The sequence below is a fragment of the Neophocaena asiaeorientalis genome, unplaced genomic scaffold (assembly GCF_003031525.2).
Source record: "Neophocaena asiaeorientalis asiaeorientalis breed wild unplaced genomic scaffold, Neophocaena_asiaeorientalis_V1.1 scaffold79, whole genome shotgun sequence".
In the NCBI taxonomy this organism is placed as follows: Eukaryota; Metazoa; Chordata; class Mammalia; order Artiodactyla; family Phocoenidae; genus Neophocaena; species Neophocaena asiaeorientalis.
Window position 1 is genome coordinate 5727632 of NW_020175402.1, and position 18983 is coordinate 5746614.

An 18983-nucleotide genomic window follows, 5' to 3' on the forward strand; every position below is an offset into this window, starting at 1 on the left:
TCCAATCCTCTCTTCCGTTTCTTTGGCAACCATGGAGGCCACAGTTGAAGATAATAGCATCACAAGATGAAAGAAGCCTTCACGGAAGACTGGCCCAGGAAAGCTGTCAATCTATAGGAGACTAATGTGAGAGAAAAATACACTGCAGATTCATTCTCCAGTGTTAAATGCCTACAGTGAGAATTCTAGTTCATATCCACGCTATCATTCATTCAACTGACTGTTCTCTACCAAGCCCTCCTGAAAGGGAATATAATGATAAACAAAATACAGTCCTTGACCTCAAGGAAGTAATAGTCTGGTTGAAAAGAAATAGATAATTTCTAAAACAATGAAACAGGGACTTCCCTGTGGCACAGGGGTTAAGAATCCGCCTACCAATGCAGGGGACACAGGTTCGAGCCCTGGTCCAGGAAGATCCCACATGCCGCGGAGCAACTAAGCCCGTGCGCCACAACTGCTGAGCCCGCATGCCATAACTACCGCATGCCGTGCGCCTAGAGCCTGTGCTCCACAACAAGAGCAGCCACCGCATGCAAGGAAGAGTAGCCCCTGCTCGCCACAACTAGAGAAAGCCCACACGCAGCAACGAAGACCCAATGCAGCCAAAAATAAATAAAAATTTTAAAAAGTAATAAATAAAACAGTGAAATAATGATTCTGATAGAAGTTCAAGGTTCTATGGAACACAAGGAGCACCAAACCCAGTCTTTTTACTGGGGGGAGTCTAGAGAATTAGAACTCATTTGAAATAACTTAGGTACCTGCTTATAAATGTGGAAATAAAACATTTTTAATTGATATGGTATCCTTTATAGTTTGAAAATTACCCTATTTTTTTTTTTTTTTTTTTTTTGCAGTACGCGAGTCTCTCACTGTTGTGGCCTCTCCTGTTGCAGAGCACAGGCTCCAGACGCGCACTCATTGTTGTGGCCTCTCCTGTTGCAGAGCACAGGCTCCAGACGCGCAGGCTCAGTGGCCATGGCTCACAGGGACGCGCAAGCTCAGCGGCCATGGCTCACGGGCCCAGCCGCTCCACAGCATGTGGGATCTTCCCAGACCGGGGCACGAACCCGTGTCCCCTGTATGCAGGCGGACTCTCAACCACTGTGCCACCAGGGAAGCCAAAGATTACTCTCCTTTATCGATAAGACAAAAAGAAATTAGGGGTTGACTATAGTCGTTCTCTCTTAGCCACTTATTCCATCCTTTTATTCTCCAAGACAAAAACACAAATTTTAGGGTCCTTTTCATTGCTCTCAAGAATATTTCCCAAGCTTCACTCCTTTTCCATGTTTTAGCCTAGAGTACACTGTGGCTGTAATCATGTACCACCTCTTTTGTCTACAGTATTACTAATTTATTTTTAATATTTAAATACAAAAGGCACATATGCTCCTATTTTTAGAAACCCAAACCATACAGATATGTATAAAATAAAATATAAAAGACCTTATTCTGCCCCCAAACCTCCATGATTTCAGTATTAAGTTTTGTGTATATTCTTCTAAAAATTTTTCCTATGTATATATGTCCTTTTAAAACTTGAGCTCAAAGAGCACCCTGATAGCTATAAAGGAGTTTTTTAAGGGCTTCCAGTTTGCCAGGAACAGTGTTAATTTATACCTCCTATCCTAAAACCGAGTTTGGTTAGTGCCTCCTTTCACTCTACAAAAGAGTTCTAGTTTGGACAATAATATGAGCTGCTTCAGAGTAGCTGAGAAAGATGAAGACTAGGGTAAAAAGATGGAGTGATTTCAAGGTAAGTGATGACCATAGAGAGAACCATTTCTGACTGCAGAGGATTGAGGACTGACTGGCAATAAGGGAAAGTGAAAGAGAACCTGAGGCTAGGATTTATGTTGTATTGTGAACAATGACTGGAACAATCTTGAGATAGAGCTAGCAAGTAGTACAGAAACAAGAAAGGGATAACTCAATAAGGAAGAGACAATGTGATTAAAATAACTCCAATAGTAATGCTCTTCAGCAACATCTCTCTTTATACACAAGTAAACAGCAGGGTTAAAAATCTTGCCTTTATTCAAGATGTGGAAACAACCTAAATGTCCATCGACAGATGAATGGATAAAGAAGGTATGGTGTGTGTGTGTGTGTGTGTGTGTGTAATGAAATACTACTCAGCCATAAAAAAGAATGAAATCATGCCATTTGCAGCAACATGGATGGACCTAAAGATACCACACTAAGTGAAGTAAGTTGGAAAAGACAGACAGATGCCATATGATATCACTTATATGTGGAATCTAAAACACAATGCAACTGAACTTATCTATGAAACAGAAACAGACTCAGACATAGAGAACAGACTTGTGGCTGCCAAGGGGAAGGGGAGTTGGGGAGGGATGGATTGGGAGTCTGGGATCAGAAGATGCAAATTATTATATATACGTATAACTGAATCACTTTGCTGTATACCAGAAACTAACATAACATTGTATATACCTCATGAACTATATCTCAATAAAATAATTTTTTTTTAAAATCATGGCTTTATCATCATCAACTTGGGATAGGACCATTCTTTCCACTCAAGTTTTAGATTTCTACTACAGCCTGTGAAAATTAGCTTTACTCCTCAACATCTGACATTTACTCTTCTTATTCTAATTATTTTTAACAGTTAATAAATGCTCTATATTTTCTTAGACTCTATATTTGTCTGTTCGGCACCCACTAATCACAGTGCCAAACTAAGAGCCAAAGTTGCTTACATCTCCCCTGCAATCTAGAGCCTATATTCTGAACCATACTCTGAACTATATTCCCCTGCTGTGAAATCAACCCAGTGCCAGATACCTAGTGATAGCTTCTATACCCCAAAACCCTCTGGAATTATTCAAACTAGCCAATCCTAAATAAACAATTACCCTATGTTACGTTGCTTCACCTTGCCTGTGGAAACCTCAATTAAGGCCGTAGCCTATGCATTCTCTTACAATCTCCTATGCATCTCTGCCTCCTGAATGACACTGGGGCTTACCCCTGTGACCCTGTGTGGTCTGCTACATCTATCATCTCTAAGAGAAATGTAACATGAAGTTTTTTTAAAAATAAATTTATTTATTTATTTGACTGCGTTACATCTTCGTTGTTGCACATGGGCTTTCTCTAGTTGCGGCGAGCAGGGGCTATTCTTCGTTGTGGTGCGCGGGCTTCTCATTGTGGTGGCTTCTGTTGTAGCAGAGCACAGGCTCTAGGCTCCCAGGCTTCAGGAGTCGTAGCACACAGACTCAGTAGTTGTGGCACACAGGCTTAGTTGCTCCGCGGCACGTGGGAGCTTCCCAGACCAGGGCTCGAACCAGTGTCCCCTGCAGTGGCAGGCGGATTCTTAACCAGCGTGCCGCCAAGGAAGTCCAAACTTTTTTTTTTCTTCTTTTTTTCAGTGGCACTGACCTCTTCATGTAGTCACTCAATCACCTTTATAAATTTATAAATTAAGACCCAGGTACAAATCAATTAAAAAAAAAAAGATGCCTCATGACCATCACGATTTATAGTCAGCAGAAAATTTGTGGGTTTAAAAAAAAATTTTTTTTTAGTATTTAAAAAACAATTTCTTTTTTTAATTTTTTGGCCACATCACTTGGCTTGTGGGATCTCAGTTCCCAACCAGGGATCGAACCCAGGTCCCTGGCAGTGGAAGCACAGAGTCCTAGTGACTGGACTACCAGGGAATTCCCAGAAAATTTGTTTTTAAAGCACTTTAACTTCTTAACTCTCTCTGAAGTAACAATCAGATTTTGCACATCATATTATAGATACTGAACAGAACAGCAAACAAATGAAGCAGAGAGGAAAAAATGACTCACCAGCAGGTCAGCTTCACAATTCTCATTACCTTAAATAGGTAAGGAGTGACTAACAGCAATGCTCATTTCAACAGTATGTCAACACTTACAGAAGTCTTTTGAAGCTATGACTAGACCTTTGTCTTACTATATTAAAAACTCAATGACAGAATCTTCTTTGGTACATTTAGTGTCTCTAATTCAGCTATTTGTTCGTATAGTGTATATCTTAGATACACCGCTGAGGATGATTTTAACCCTACCATTTCCCTGATTATTAATGTTCCACCAGGGATATGGGATGACATTTTAAATGTTTCAAAAGGTCCTTTTACCAACTGCTTATGTCTTCCTAGTTTTATACTTAAGTGAGGGGCTAAAAGACTAATAGCAAAAGAATCACCAAATGCACCAGTATGTCTCAACATAAAGTAAAATATTAAAAATGTATCACTGATGTAAAGAATACATCTAGAACATGAAAAACATACCCTATTATCTGCTTTCAAAATTCAAAGTTTTTTAGGTTGGATTTTATAGGGAGGTAAACATGTACCACTCTATATTCTCTCTTAATATAAAATGCAAGAGGCTCATTCAGGAGAGCAAATTGAACAGCAAATTGAATCAGTATTTATCTAATTTCAGAAAAAGAAGGTCAAGCCAAAAGGAAAAGATCCTTTAACACAAAAGTATCTTAATAGAATGATTACTATTACCTTCCTTTTTTAAATGCTAAGGGTCAAAAAACACTTAGGAAAAAACAAAAACAAAAAAGCCATGGCAAGGCAATAAATCTGTATCACTTGGGGACATTTAAAATGATTTTATTTATTTATGTTAAATATTTAAAAGAAATTAAGAATTCAACCTATTCTCGAGGGTCTTATCTATTTTTAAGAATTAGCTAGTGGTCAAATTATACTTTCTTCAACTACTACTACTACTTTAAAAAAAATTAAGTCAGGGAAATTTAGGTAATGATAAAACTAGATTTTCTGGCAGAAATGGTATATACTGTTTGGTAAATAGATGTCCTCTTTTATTTTCTAAAAACTGTAAGAGTAGCCATTGCTTTTTTTAAATGACACTTCTAAAGACAATATTTATTTTGTAATGCTGAATTTTCTAAGCAAGTCCTTGGCATTAAGTTAGCAAAATATGAATTTAGGAACACAGAACATCGTTTCTTAGAAGGAAAGTATTAAGGAGTCCTTTCCTTAATTTTATTTCTGATTTAGAATCTGTAGTACAACTGAATAATATTTAACATCTCTTAAGATTAGCTTTTCTACAATCAACTTTAAATTGTTAAAGGAAATACTTACTGGTTGCTCTGGTAAATCTTGCTCTTCTTCCATGAGGACCAATACTTCTTTATTACACTTATGTGACTGGACTGCAAGTGTCTCTCAGCAGTCTTCACAGTCTATTTAAAAAAGAGGGGGGATTCAAAACTTTATGTACTCTTAAAGCATTATCATTGAGGCCATCAGAGAATAATTTTAAAAATATTTTGCTACCTCAATCTTTCTACGTGAGCTCCAATCTCAAAATCTCAAATCTGCACGTGGCTTTTCAAAATGGACATGCTGCACCAAGTCAGGATAGGTTTACACACTGACTTTTATAATTCCTTGCAAAAGCCAACACGTGGAGCCACTTCTGCTGTACTTAAAACATGGTTACTATAGTGCCCAACGCATTAAACACTTTATAGCAGCCATGTGCAATTAACTAAAACACAACTTTTTTTAGAATTAGGGTTACATTAAAAAATGATAAAAACTAGCTTAGCCAGTCAAGAAGTTATGATAACATCTAACCTGCTTTAATGGGGAACATTTACATAACTGTTAACACACAATCACTTTAAATAGGGCAAACTGGAATATCAAATAAATACTTTCGCAACCAACTATCTGTATATATGTAATCAGCTTAAAGGAAAACTCAACTCTTCTGGATCTATCTTAATAATGCAAATAAATAAGTAAAGTGAAACACTGAATTTTAGAATTAAGGAAAATAATCATGTAGAGCTAGGACCCAATTTATCCTGAAATAGCTCCACTACATGTATTGCCTAGTCAATTATTTAAGCAAAATCTTTACCTTCTCAGATCCTGCTCTTCCTGTCCTGGTTTTCAAACTAAAAAAGAGAAATAGGACTCTAAGCCCCACATTTACTGGTAAGAACACCTTATTGTGTGCACTGCTGCCGAGTGAGACAGAAAGATGTTAGAAAACTAAATAATTATAAAAACTATAAACTCCATTTCTATTTAACAAAAATGAAAGTAGCACTTCTCCAAAAGAGATGTGATTGTTTATGCCTTTAATTAAGGTCACACCTGTTTTCACTTATTTTACCAACCACTGTAACCAACTTAACAAAGCTAAAGCAAGTATAGAATCTTATTGCAGAAGTAATGAATAAAAAGATGAATTTTAGAATTAAGGAAAATAATCATGTAGAGCTAGGACCCAATTTATCCTGAAATAGCTCCACTACATGTATTGCCTAGTCAATTATTTAAGCAAAATCTTTACCTTCTCAGATCCTGCTCTTCCTGTCCTGGTTTTCAAACTAAAAAAGAGAAATAGGACTCTAAGCCCCACATTTACTGGTAAGAACACCTTATTGTGCCCTGCTGCCGAGTGAGACAGAAAGATGTTAGAAAACTAAATAATTATAAAAACTATAAACTCCATTTCTATTTAACAAAAATGAAAGTAGCACTTCTCCAAAAGAGATGTGATTGTTTATGCCTTTAATTAAGGTCACACCTGTTTTCACTTATTTTACCAACCACTGTAACCAACTTAACAAAGCTAAAGCAAGTATAGAATCTTATTGCAGAAGTAATGAATAAAAAGGGAAATGAAAAACTTCACTTATACCAATTTACCACCACTCCACTAATACTGCTCTATTCTGGTGTAATACAACACACTTTATTTTAGAGTCACACTCTAGAATGGGAAAAGGAGAGAAAACACATATAGGGGACACAATCAGACGCAAAATTGTCCAACTCTGACACAGCTTTCCTCCCTGCCCCGATCTAGAATGTCAAAAGAAAAAAAAATTTAAAGGTCAGAAGAACTTGATGCTCAATGCACTCACGTGTAACTCATACACATAGCCTCAAAAGCTAAGTTTTCATACTACATGACGTAGATAACTAGTACTGCAGAATTACAGCAGGCAATAACTAAAGCTCACAGGAGCTATCTTCCCTGCATTTGTTTTGCTCTACTCACAAGAGCACAACCAATGTGACGTGAAACTGATTCACAATTGTGAAAGATGAACTGTTTTTTTGTTTTACCTGCTTATATCTGTTTTAGTTTTAAAATGAAATGTCTTGTCTTTATGGGATTTTAACAGTGTCAATGTACATAATGTATTTAATACATATATGATTTCATCCCAAAAGAAAAAGCAAACTAGGGTCAAATCATTAGAGAAATGTAATGCCTTTAATACCTCATTTGTTAAACTTTTGTGTGACCAGATCTCATCTAAACAAAAAGTGATATCCCAGGTTTTACTCAATTGAAAGCCATAACTGTAATGACTGCAATCTCTAATTAGTAGATTCTCAGCAAAGGAGAAGGAAGGGATATTCTTCCTCATGGAGGAAGGGTTATAAATCTACGCCTAAACAAGAGGAAAGTAAGAAAAATTGTGTTTAAAAAAAAAAAAGAAAAAAAGGTACTAATAACATGTCCTTTAATTTTTGTTTTAAACACAGAAATGAATTTATCTTAAAAATATGAACAATGTTAAAGGAGAACATAGATTTTTTTATAAATCAAAAGGGGTCATGGGTTTTATTTATTTATTATTTATTTATTTTTTTTTGCAGTACACAGGCCTCTCACTGTTGTGGCCTCTCCTGTTGCGGAGCACAGGCTCTGGACGCGCAGGCTCAGCGGCCATGGCTCACGGGCCCAGCTGCTCCGCGGCATGTGGGATCTTCCCGGACCAGGGCACGAACCCATGTCCCCTGCATCGGCAGGCAGACTCTCAACCACTGCGCCACAAGGGAAACCCGGTCATGGGTTTTAAAAGGTAAGAAATACTACTCTTAATAGTGGGGAAATAAATTCTCAAGCCACATAAAACAAAATGTTAAAATCCTGAATTTTGTTTCTTAGGAATATGGTAATATTACAGTGATTTTATAACAGAAAGGGAACAGCTTTCTATTTTTCTTGAGATAAATTCTATAAGTTGAAAGAAAACCTTCTTTAAGGGAAAAGATTGGAAGACATTCTTTTCTACCTCTATTTCTTCTTTGAAAATAAGCACCTTCTGTTGTTTCCATCTTAAAAATCACCTTTATCTTCTTCATTTTTCAATTCAGGGAAAGAAAAGGGTCACAGATAATTTCTACATTTGGAAAAAAACCTTAAAAAAATCAAGTAATTAATCAATGACCACCAATAATTTTGATAATTTTAAAACAAAAAGGCAACCTACAAAGGATGCGTATGATTTATTACAGAATTTCTGGGATTCTACTGGCAACATGTGATATATGTGAAGTTTGTAAACATATATTCTGGTACACTTGTATATAAAATATATTAATAATGACTATAAATTATGTAATTCCATTACAACATGCATCTAAGATACTACCTCCCATCAATATAGGATTCTTCCTTCCTTCCAATATTTTGTAATGTCACACACCTGAAATATACTAGATAAAAGAACGCAAGTATTTATCATGCTTCTAGCATTTATCAATGTGATAATAAAACTTTTAATATTAAGATCTTACACCAGTTTCTACAAGTGGCACATGCTTACAATCGAAAGTCACATTTACTAACCACCAGATGAAAGTGTTATATAACACAGACAAGATGCTCCAGTACTGGATAATAAAAAAAAGTACAGAATTACCATACAAACCTTAGTTTTCTCACTTCCGTGTACTAGTTCTAGAGTTTAATTGTGTATTTTGATATTTTCTGACCATTAATATAACCTGACATTGAGAATGGCTCAAGATGGTGGAATAGAAAGACATGCGCATACACCCCCTTGCTAGAGCACCAGAATCACAACTAACTGCTCAACAATCATCAACAGGAACTCACCAAAAAAGATACCCACATCCAAAGATAAAGGAGAAGCCGTAATGAGACGTTAGGAGGGACGCAATCACAATAAAATCAAATCCTGTAACTGCTGGGCGGGTGACTCACAGACTGGAGAACACTTACACCACAGAAGTCCACCCACTGGAGTGAAGGTTCTGAGCCCCACGTCAGGCTTCCCAACCTGGGGGTCCGGCACCAGGAGGAGGAATTCCCACAAAATCAGACTTTGAAGGCTAGAGGGATTTGACTGCAGAATTTTGACAGGACTGGGAGAAACAGAGGCTCCACTCTTGGAGGGTACACACAAAGTAGTGTGTGCATCAGGACCCAGGGGAAGGAGCACTGACCCCATAAGAGACTGAACTAGACCTACCTGCTAGTGTGGAGGGTCTCCTGCAGAGGCGGGGGGTGTCTGTGGCTCACCGCGGGGACAAGGACACTGGCAGCAGAAAATCTGGGAAGTATTGCTTGGTGTGAGCCCTCCCGGAGTCTGCCATTAGCCCCACCAAAGGGCCTACAGGCTCCAGTGCTGGGACAGCTCAGGCCAAACAACCAACAGGGAGGGGACTCAGCCCAACCCATTAGCAAAGAAGCAGATTAAAGTTTTACTGAGCTCTGCCCACCAGAGCAACACCCAGCTCTACCCATCACCAGTCTCTCGCATCAGGAAGCTTGCAAAGGCTTGTAGATAGCCTCATCCACCAGACAGCAGAAGCAAGAAGAACTAAAATCCTGCAGCCTGTGGAACGAAAACTACCCTCACAGAAAGATAGACAAAATGAAAAGGCAGAGGACCATGTACCAAATGAAGGAACAATAAAACCCCAGAAAAACCACTAAATGAAGTGGAGATAGGCAACCTTCCAGAGTAAGAATTCAGAATAATGACAGTGAAGATGATCCAGGACCTCAGAAAAAGAATGGAGGCAAAGATCGAGAAGATGCAAGAAATGTTTAACAAAGACCTAGAACAATTAAAGAACAAATACCGAGAAGAATTAAAAAACAAACAAACAGAGATGAACAATTCAATAACTGAAATGAAAAATACACTAGAAGGAATCAATAGCAGAATAACTGAGGCAGAAGAACGGATAAGTGACCTGGAAGACAGAATGGTGGAATTCACTGCTGCAGAACAGAATAAAGAAAAAAGAATGAAAAGAAATGAAGACAGCCTAAGAGACCTCTGGCACAACATTAGACACAACAACACTCACACGATGCGGGTCCCAGAAGGAGGAGAGAGAGAAAGGACCCAAGAAAATATTTGAAGAGATTACATTCAAAAACCTTCCCTAACATGGGAAAGGAAATAGCCACCCAAGTCCAGGAAGCACAGAGTCCCAGGCAGGATAAACCCAAGGAGAAACACGCCAATGCACATAGTAATCAAATTGACAAAAATTAAAGACAAAAAACATTATTGAAAGCAGCAAGGGAAAAAACGACAAATAACATACAAGGGAACTCCCATAAGGTTAACAGCTGATTTCTCAGCAGAAACTCTACAAGCCAGAAGGGAGTGGCATGATATACTTAAAGTGATGAAAGGGAAGAACCTACAACCAAGATTACTCTACCCGGCAAGGATCTCATTCAGATTCAGTGGAGAAATGAAAAGCTTTATAGACAAGCAAAAGCTAAGAGAATTCAGCACCACCAAACCACCTCTACAACAAATGCTAAAGGAACTTTCTAAGTGGGAAACATAAGAGAAGAAAAGAATCTACAAAAACAAACACAAAATAATAAAGAAAATGGTCATAGGTACATACATATCGATAATTGCCTTAGACGTGAATGGATTAAATGCTCCAACCAAAAGACACAGGCTTGCTGAATGGATACAAAAACAAGACCCATATATATGCTGTCTACAAGAGACCCACTTCAGACCTAGGGACACATACAGACTGAAAGTGAGGGGATGGAAAAAGATATTCCATGCAAATGGAAATCAAAAGAAAGCTGGAGTAGCAATACTCATATCAGATAAAATAGACTTTAAAATAAAGAATGTCACAGGAGACAAGGAAGGACACTATATAATGATCAATGGATCAACCCAAGAAGAAGATATAACAATTACAAATATATATGCACCCAATACAGGAGCACCTCAATACATAAGGCAACTGCTAACAGCTATAAAAGAGGAAATCGACAGTAACACAATAATACTGGGGGAGGTAAACACCTCACTTACACCAATGGACAGATCATCCAGACAGAAAATTAATAAGGAAACACAAGCTTTAAATGATACAATAGACCAGATAGATTTAATTGATATTTATAGGACATTCCATCCAAACACAGCAGATTACATTTTCTTCTCAACTGCGTACAGAACATTCTCCAGAACAGATCACATCTTGGGTCACAAATCAAGCCTTGGTAAATTTAAGAAAAAGGAAAACATATCAAGCATCTTTTCTGACCACAACGTTATGATATTAGAAATAAAACAAAGAGATCACTGAAGAAATCAAAGAGGAAACCCAAAAGATACCTAGAGACACATGACAATGAAAACACGACGATCCAAAACCTATGGGATGCAGCAAAAGCAGTTCTAAGAGGGAAGTTTATAGCAATACAAGCCTACCACAAGAAACAAGAAAAATCTCAAACAAACAATCTAACTTTACACCTAAAGGAACTAAAGAAGAACAAAGAAAACCCAAAGTTAGCAGATGGAAAGAAATCAGACAGATCAGAGCAGAAATAAATGAAATAGAAACAAAGAAAACAATAGCAAAGATAAATAAAACTAAAAGCAGGTTGTTTGAGAAGATACACAAAAGTGATAAACCATTAGCCAGACTCATCAAGAGGGAGAGGACTCAAATCAATAAAATTAGAAATGAAAAAGGAGAAGCTACAACAGACACCGCAGAATACAAAGCGTCCTAAGAGACTACTTATAAGCAACTCTATGCCAATGAAATGGACAACTTGGAAGAAATGCACAAATTCTTAGAAAGGTATAACCTTCCAAGACTGAACCAGGAGAAACAGAAAATATGAACAGACCAATCACAAGTAATGAAATTGAAACTGTGATTAAAAATCTTCCAACAGGGCTTCCCTGGTGGCGCAGTGGTTGAGAGTCCGCCTGCCAATGCAAGGGACACGGGTTCGTGCTCCGGTCCGGGAAGATCCCACATGCCACGGAGCGGCTGGGCCCGTGAGCCATGGCGGCTGAGCCTGCGCGTCCGAAGCCTGTGCTCCGCAACAGGAGAGGCCACAACAGTGAGAGGCCCGCATACCACAAAAAAAAAAAGAAAAAAAACTGAAGAGGAAGGAACATTCCCAAACTCATTCTATGAGGCCAACATCATCCTGATACCAAAACCAGACAAAGATACTACAAAAAAAGAAAATTACAGACCAATATCACTCATGAATATAGATGCAAAAATCCTCAACAATATAGTAGAAAATAGTCCAAGAACACAGTAAAAGGATCATACACCATGATCAAGTGGGATTTATCCCAGGGATGCAAGGATCCTTCAATATACGCAAATCAATGTGATACACCATATTAACAAATTAAGGTATAAAACCCATATGATCATCTGAACAGATGAAGAAAAAGCTTTTGACAAATTCAACGCCCATTTATGATAAAAACTCTCCACAAAGTGGGCATAGAGGGAACCTACCTCAACATAATAAAGGCCATATACAACAAACCCACAGCAAACATCATTCTCAACGGTGAAAAACTGAAAGCATTTCCTCTAAGATCAGGAACAAGACAAGGATGTCCACTCTCACCACTATTATTCAACATAGTTTTGGAAGTCGTAGCCATGGCTATCAGAGAAGAAAAAGAGGTAAAAGGAATACAAATCGGAAAAGAAGAAGTCAAACTGTCACTGTTTGCAGATGACATGATACTATACATAGAGAATCCTAAAGATGCCACCAGAAAACTACTAGAGCTTGTCATTGAATTTGGTAAAGTAGCAGGATACAAAATTAATGCACAGAAATCTCTTGCATTCCTATACACTAACAATGAAAGATAGAAAGAGAAATCAAGGTAACAATCCCATTCACCACTGCAACAAAAAGAATAAAATACCTAGGAATAAACCTACCTAAGGTGGTAAAGACCTGTACTCAGAAAACTATAAGACACTGATGAAAGAAATCAAGGATGACAGAAACAAGATGGAGAGATAGACCATGTTATTGGATTGGAAGAATCAACATTGTGAAAATGACTGTATTACCCAAAGCAATCTACAGATTCAATGCAATCCCTATCAAACTACCACTGGCATTTTTTACAGAACTAGAACAAAGATATCTTAAAATTTGTATGGAGACACAAAAGACCCCAAACAGCCAAAGCAATCTATAGGGAAAAAAATGGAGCTGGAGGAATCAGACTCCCTGACTTCAGACTACACTACAAAGCTACAGTAATCAAGACAATATGGTACTGGCACAAAAACAGAAATATAGATCAATGGAACAGGATAGAAAGCCCAGAGATAAACCCACACACCTATGGTCAACTAATCTATGACAAAGGAGGCAAGAATATACAATGGAGAAAAGACAGCCTCTTCAATAAGTGGTGCTGGGAAAACCACTGGGACAGCTACATGTAGAAGAATGAAATCAGAACACTCCCTAACACCATACACAAAAATAAACTCAAAATGGATTAGAGACCTAAACGCAAGACCGGACACTACAAAATTCTTAGAGGAAAACACAGGAAGAACACTCTTTGACATAAATCACAGCAAGATCTTTTTTGATCCATCTCCTAGAGTAACGGAAATAAAAACAAAAATAAACAAATGGGTCCTAATGAAATTTAAAAGTTTTTGCACAGCAAAGGAAACCATAAACAAGACAAAAAGACAACCCTTAGAATGGGAGAAAATATTTGCAAATGAATCAACAGACAAAGAATTAATCTCCAAAATATATAAACAGCTACTGCAGCTCAATATTAAAAAAAAAATCAAACAACCCAATCCAAAAATGGGCCGAAGACCTAAATAGACATTTCTCCAAAGAAGAAATACAGATAGCCAAGAGGCACATGAAAAGCTGCTCAACATCACTAATTATTAGAGAAACACAAATCAAAACTACAATGAGGTATATCACCTCACACCGGTCAGAATGGCCATCATCAAAAAATCTGCAAACAATAAATGCTGGAGAGGGTGTGGAGAAAAGGGAACCCTCTTGCACTGTTGGTGGCAATGTAAATTGATACAGCCACTAAGAAGAACAGTATGGAAGTTTCTTCAAAAACTATAAATAGGATTACCATATTACTCAGCAATCCCACTACTTGGCATATACCCAGAGAAAACCGTAATTCAAAAAGAGTTATGCACCACAATGTTCATTGCAGCACTATTTACAATAGCCAGGACATGGAAGCAACCTAAATGCCCACTGATAGATGAATAGATAAAGAAGATATGGTACATACATAAAGTGGAACATTACTCAGACATAAAAAGGAATGAAATTGGGTCACTTGTAAAGCCGTGGATGGATCTAGAGACTGTCACACAGAGTGAAGTAAGTCAGTAAGAGAAAAATATATCTTAACACACATATGTAGAATCTAGAAAAATGGTACAGATGAACCAGTTTGCAAGGCAGAAATAGACACACAGATGTAGAGAACAAACGTATGGACACCAAGAGGGAAAGTGGGGTGCGGTTAGGGGGGCAGTGGTGGTGGGATGAATTAGGAGATTGGGATTGACATATATAAAATATCCAATAATATAACGGCTTGACATAGAAGTGGATACTTAATGTAGTGTAAATGAATATAATTTTAACTTAGTCAAACAGCCAATGAAATAACATAACATACTCTGAGTTAACTGTTTGTTTTAAGTACCTTCAAGGCATTTGGATAGTAATGTCTTTTCATAATTTTCTAGTTTCAATTCTTACTGTTGGCTTCTAAATACAGCTGTTTTACCACCTTTTTTGGAGAGAATTTATCAGTATCCACATGCCTTCACGGGCAGAAATCTGGGAAAACCTGTAACTGAGTACAGAAATAGTATTTCCTAAGATTTCACATTTCCCTACCTGCAAATACTAACAATGAAAAAATAGGAATTTTGGTTTGTTTGAAAAGATCACATAATTTTAAACATTGTGATTGCACACGCTCATAAAGCAGGATTCTTCTGTAATATGACAGCATAATTTTTATTTTTAATACTTAAAAATTACAAGGGAAATAAAAAGTAACAAATATTTTATTTCAAAATTCTCATTAGATTCTTACCTCAAAATTTCTGTTTTGTACCAATTTCAACATACTATTTACCCTGTAATTATAAATGGCCACAAGCAAGAACTTAGATTACTTCAATATGTTATTATAGCTCTTAAGTATAGGAAGGGGAAATATATATATACTGTGTATATACATATTTATAGTTTAAAACACAGAATAAAGGTCAAATTGGTTTCAATGAAAACAAAGTATACATCACTCTTAATTACAACATCACGAGAAGTGTCAAAATAGAGCAGAACAGTCTCATTATAGGTCCTAGAAGGGGAATTTGCATATGGCAAAGTGTGCACAGAGATATTCAGGAGTTAACTGAATATCTTTTTTTTTTTTTTTTTTTTTTTGCGGTACGCGGGCCTCTCACTGTTGTGGCCTCTCCCGCTCCGGAGCACAGGCTCCGGATGCACAGGCGCAGCAGCCATGGCTCACGGGCCCAGCTGCTCCGCGGCATGTGGGATCATCCCGGACCAGGGCACGAACCCGCATCCCCTGCAATGGCAGGTGGACTCACAACCACTGTGCCACCAGGGAAGCCCTAACTGAATATCTTTTGTTCAGCTGTAAGTAGAAAACAGGTAGCTCATAAATTTGACCACTGACTTTACTGTATTTTAGAAGTCTATTTACTACCCCCTTCCAAAGCCTTATATGTATTTTTAGAGCACACCACAAAAAAGTCTACAGAAGTTTCCCTAGGGAAAGTGAACAGCACGTTTCCCAAAATTAAATATATCTCAACAATAGTTATAAACAACAGTAGCCTGAAGAAGGTATCAAAAAAGTAGTATATCATCACTTATGATTTTTATTAATATGTGGATTACTTTAGGATATAAAAGAAGTAGGTAATTAGCAAATGTTTACCATGGTGTCCTCAAATATAATTATATGTATGCCTTGAAGAATAAAAACAAAGAGCAAAATACCCTCTTCTAGGTGGCTTGAAGAAAACTACTTCAAGTATTATTATTCAACAATAACTGATCTCTTCTAAAGAGGATCTATTAATTAATTCAGAAACAAGTGTCCTAACACCCAAAGTACCAAACATAAAGCCTAAAGATATCTCTTCAAAATAAATTCTATTTTATAAACTAGGAGGCCTCATAAAGCATAATCAGAAAAGATGTCAGGAAAATGATTTCAAAACATTTCTATGGTCTCTTGCAGAACAGTACTTAGTAGTGTCAGTGGGGATGATACTAAATACTCATTTGGGCATCACAATCTATAGAACACTTACAATAGGTTTCAAACAAGAAGTAAACAAAGGTTTATTCCAATACCTACAAATTTCTTACTGAAAATTAGGCAAAATTAATAATGAACATCTTGGAGGAGAATAACAGAGGCAATTAAGGAAGATCTGCCCTACACCAGTCTTTAAAATCAATTACAGTGGGGAGAATAAGAGACCTATCATTTACTGAGCATATAAAATCCACCAGGTATTTTTACATTCGTTGCCTTACTTAATTTTATCTCCTCAGCCATTTTGAAACACAACTGGTACCATCCTCATACTATGGACAGGGCAACTGGGATTCAGAGATTTAAACAATCTGCCTGAGAATAAGAGCAATCATGTTTTCAGACTAAAGTAGAAATATATCAAATAAAGGCAATAGAGGAGAGTGCTGACGGCTGTGCAACATTGTGAATGTACTTAATGCTACTGAATGGTATACCTAAAAGTGGTTAAAACTGTTTATTTTGTTATGTATACTTACCACAAGAAAAAAAAACTACAAAAAGACCCCTGAGACTAGAAAGAGCAAAATAATGACCAAATCCAAAAAGTGCTCATAAGTGGAGAAAATCATTATTTAACAAATATTGTCAGGGGGGGCTTCCCTGGTGGCGCAGTGGTTGAGAGTCCGCTTGCCGATGCAAGGGACACAGGTTCGTGCCCCAGTCCGGGAAGATCCCACATGCCGCGGAGCGACTAGGCCCGTGAGCCATGGCCGCTGAGCCTGCGTGTCCAGAACCTGTGCTCCGCAATGGGAGAGGCCACGACAGTGAGAGGCCCGCGTATCGCAAAAAAATATATATATATTGTCAGGGGACTTCCCTGGTGGTGCAGGTTAAGAATCCGCCTGCCAATGCAGGGGACACAGGTAGGATCCCCGGTCTGGGAAGATCCCACATGCCACAGAGCAACTAAACCCATGTGCCCCGACTACTGAGCCCATGCGCCACAACTACTGAAGCCTGCAATCCCTAGAGACCACGAGCCACAACTACTGAAGCCCGTGCGCCTAGAGCCTGTGCTCTGCAACAAGAGAAGCCACTGCAATGAGATGCCCACGCACTGCAACAAAGAGTAGCCCCCGCTCGCCTCAACTAGAGAAAGCCCGCGCACAGCAACGAAGACCCAACGCAGCCAAAAATAAATAAAATTTTTAAAAACTGGTCAGAAAAACTGAATATCAATGTGGAGAAAAACATATCCACACCATACACTATGAGTAATTCTAAATATATGAAAAACCAATAAGCTTGCAAATAATTTTGGAGAAAACAGAAGAGCATATTTATTGCATCTGTGGGAAAGAGATAAAATTTGGGGCAATGAAGGAAAGCATAAGCAACAAATTGACAGATCTGGTTATGTAAAACATACTTTCATGCAGTGAAAAAATAACAAATCTAAAATTAAAAAGATATAACAGGGCTTCCCTGGTGGCGCAGTGGTTGGGGGTCCGCCTGCCGATGCAGGGGCCGTGGGTCCGTGCCCCGGTCCAGGAGGATCCCACATGCCGCGGAGCGGCTGGGCCCGTGGGCCATGGCCACTGAGCCTGCGCGTCCGGAGCCTGTTGCTCCGCAGCGGGAGAGGCCACAGCAGTGAGAGGCCCGCGTACCGCAAAAACAAAAACAAAAACAAAACAAACAAACAAAAAAAGGATATAACAAATGGAAGCAATGCCTGCAATAATTATGACAGATAAAGCTTAATGTCTACAATATAAATCCAACCAGGGCTTCCTTGGTGGCGCAGTGGTTAAGAATCCGTCTGCCGGACTTCCCTGGTGGCACAGTGGTTAAGAATCTGCCTGCCAATGCAGGAGACACTGATTCGAGCCCTGCTCCGGGAAGATCCCACATGCCATGAAGCAACTAATCCCCTGTGCCACAACTACTAAGCCTGTGCTCTAGAGCTCGCAAACCACAACTACTGAAGCCTGTGTGCCCAGAGTCTGTGCTCTGCAACAAGAGAAGCCACTTCAATGAGAAGCCCACACACCGCAACAAAGAGTAGCCCCACTTGCCACAACTAGAGAAAGCCCGCATACAGCAACAGACCCAACTCAGCCGAAAATAAAAATAAATTAATGAATTAAAAAAAAAATCTGTCTGCCTATGCAGGGGACACAGGTTTGAGCCCTGGTCCAGGAAGATCCCACACGCCACGGAGCAACTAAGCCCATGAGCTACAACTACTGAGACCATGTGCTGCAACTACCGAAGCCCATGTGCCTAGAGCTCGTTCTCCGCAACGAGAAGCCACTGCAATGAAAAAGCCCACACATCACAATGAAGAGCAGCCCCCGCTCACCGCAACTAGAGGAAACCTGCGTGCAACAACGAAGACCCAACACAGCCAAAAATAAATAAATACAATAAAAATAAATTTTAAAAATAAAATAAACCCAACCAGTTCAACATTTACTGCTCATCTGTTATGCGGCAAACGATGACTAACATACACATCCATCAAAGGATACAAACAGTTT

At 38.5% G+C, this 18983-nt stretch overlaps 1 protein-coding gene across 17 annotated transcripts in view; it reads right to left on the reverse strand.

Moving 5' to 3' along the window:
- The window catches only part of EYA3 (EYA transcriptional coactivator and phosphatase 3), a 142743-nt gene that overhangs the window by 61428 nt on the left and 62332 nt on the right, over positions 1-18983 (reverse strand). For 15 of the 17 annotated variants that reach the window (XM_024766916.1, XM_024766928.1, XM_024766918.1 and 12 more), the window contains one exon: positions 5141-5241. In XM_024766916.1, coding sequence (XP_024622684.1) covers positions 5141-5173 — 33 coding nt within the window. In that variant the 5' untranslated portion in view covers positions 5174-5241. Of the gene's footprint in view, positions 1-5140; positions 5242-5927; positions 6213-6365; positions 6403-18983 lie in introns of those variants that run through there. The other 2 variants (XM_024766920.1, XM_024766927.1) reach the window with 2 other exon arrangements.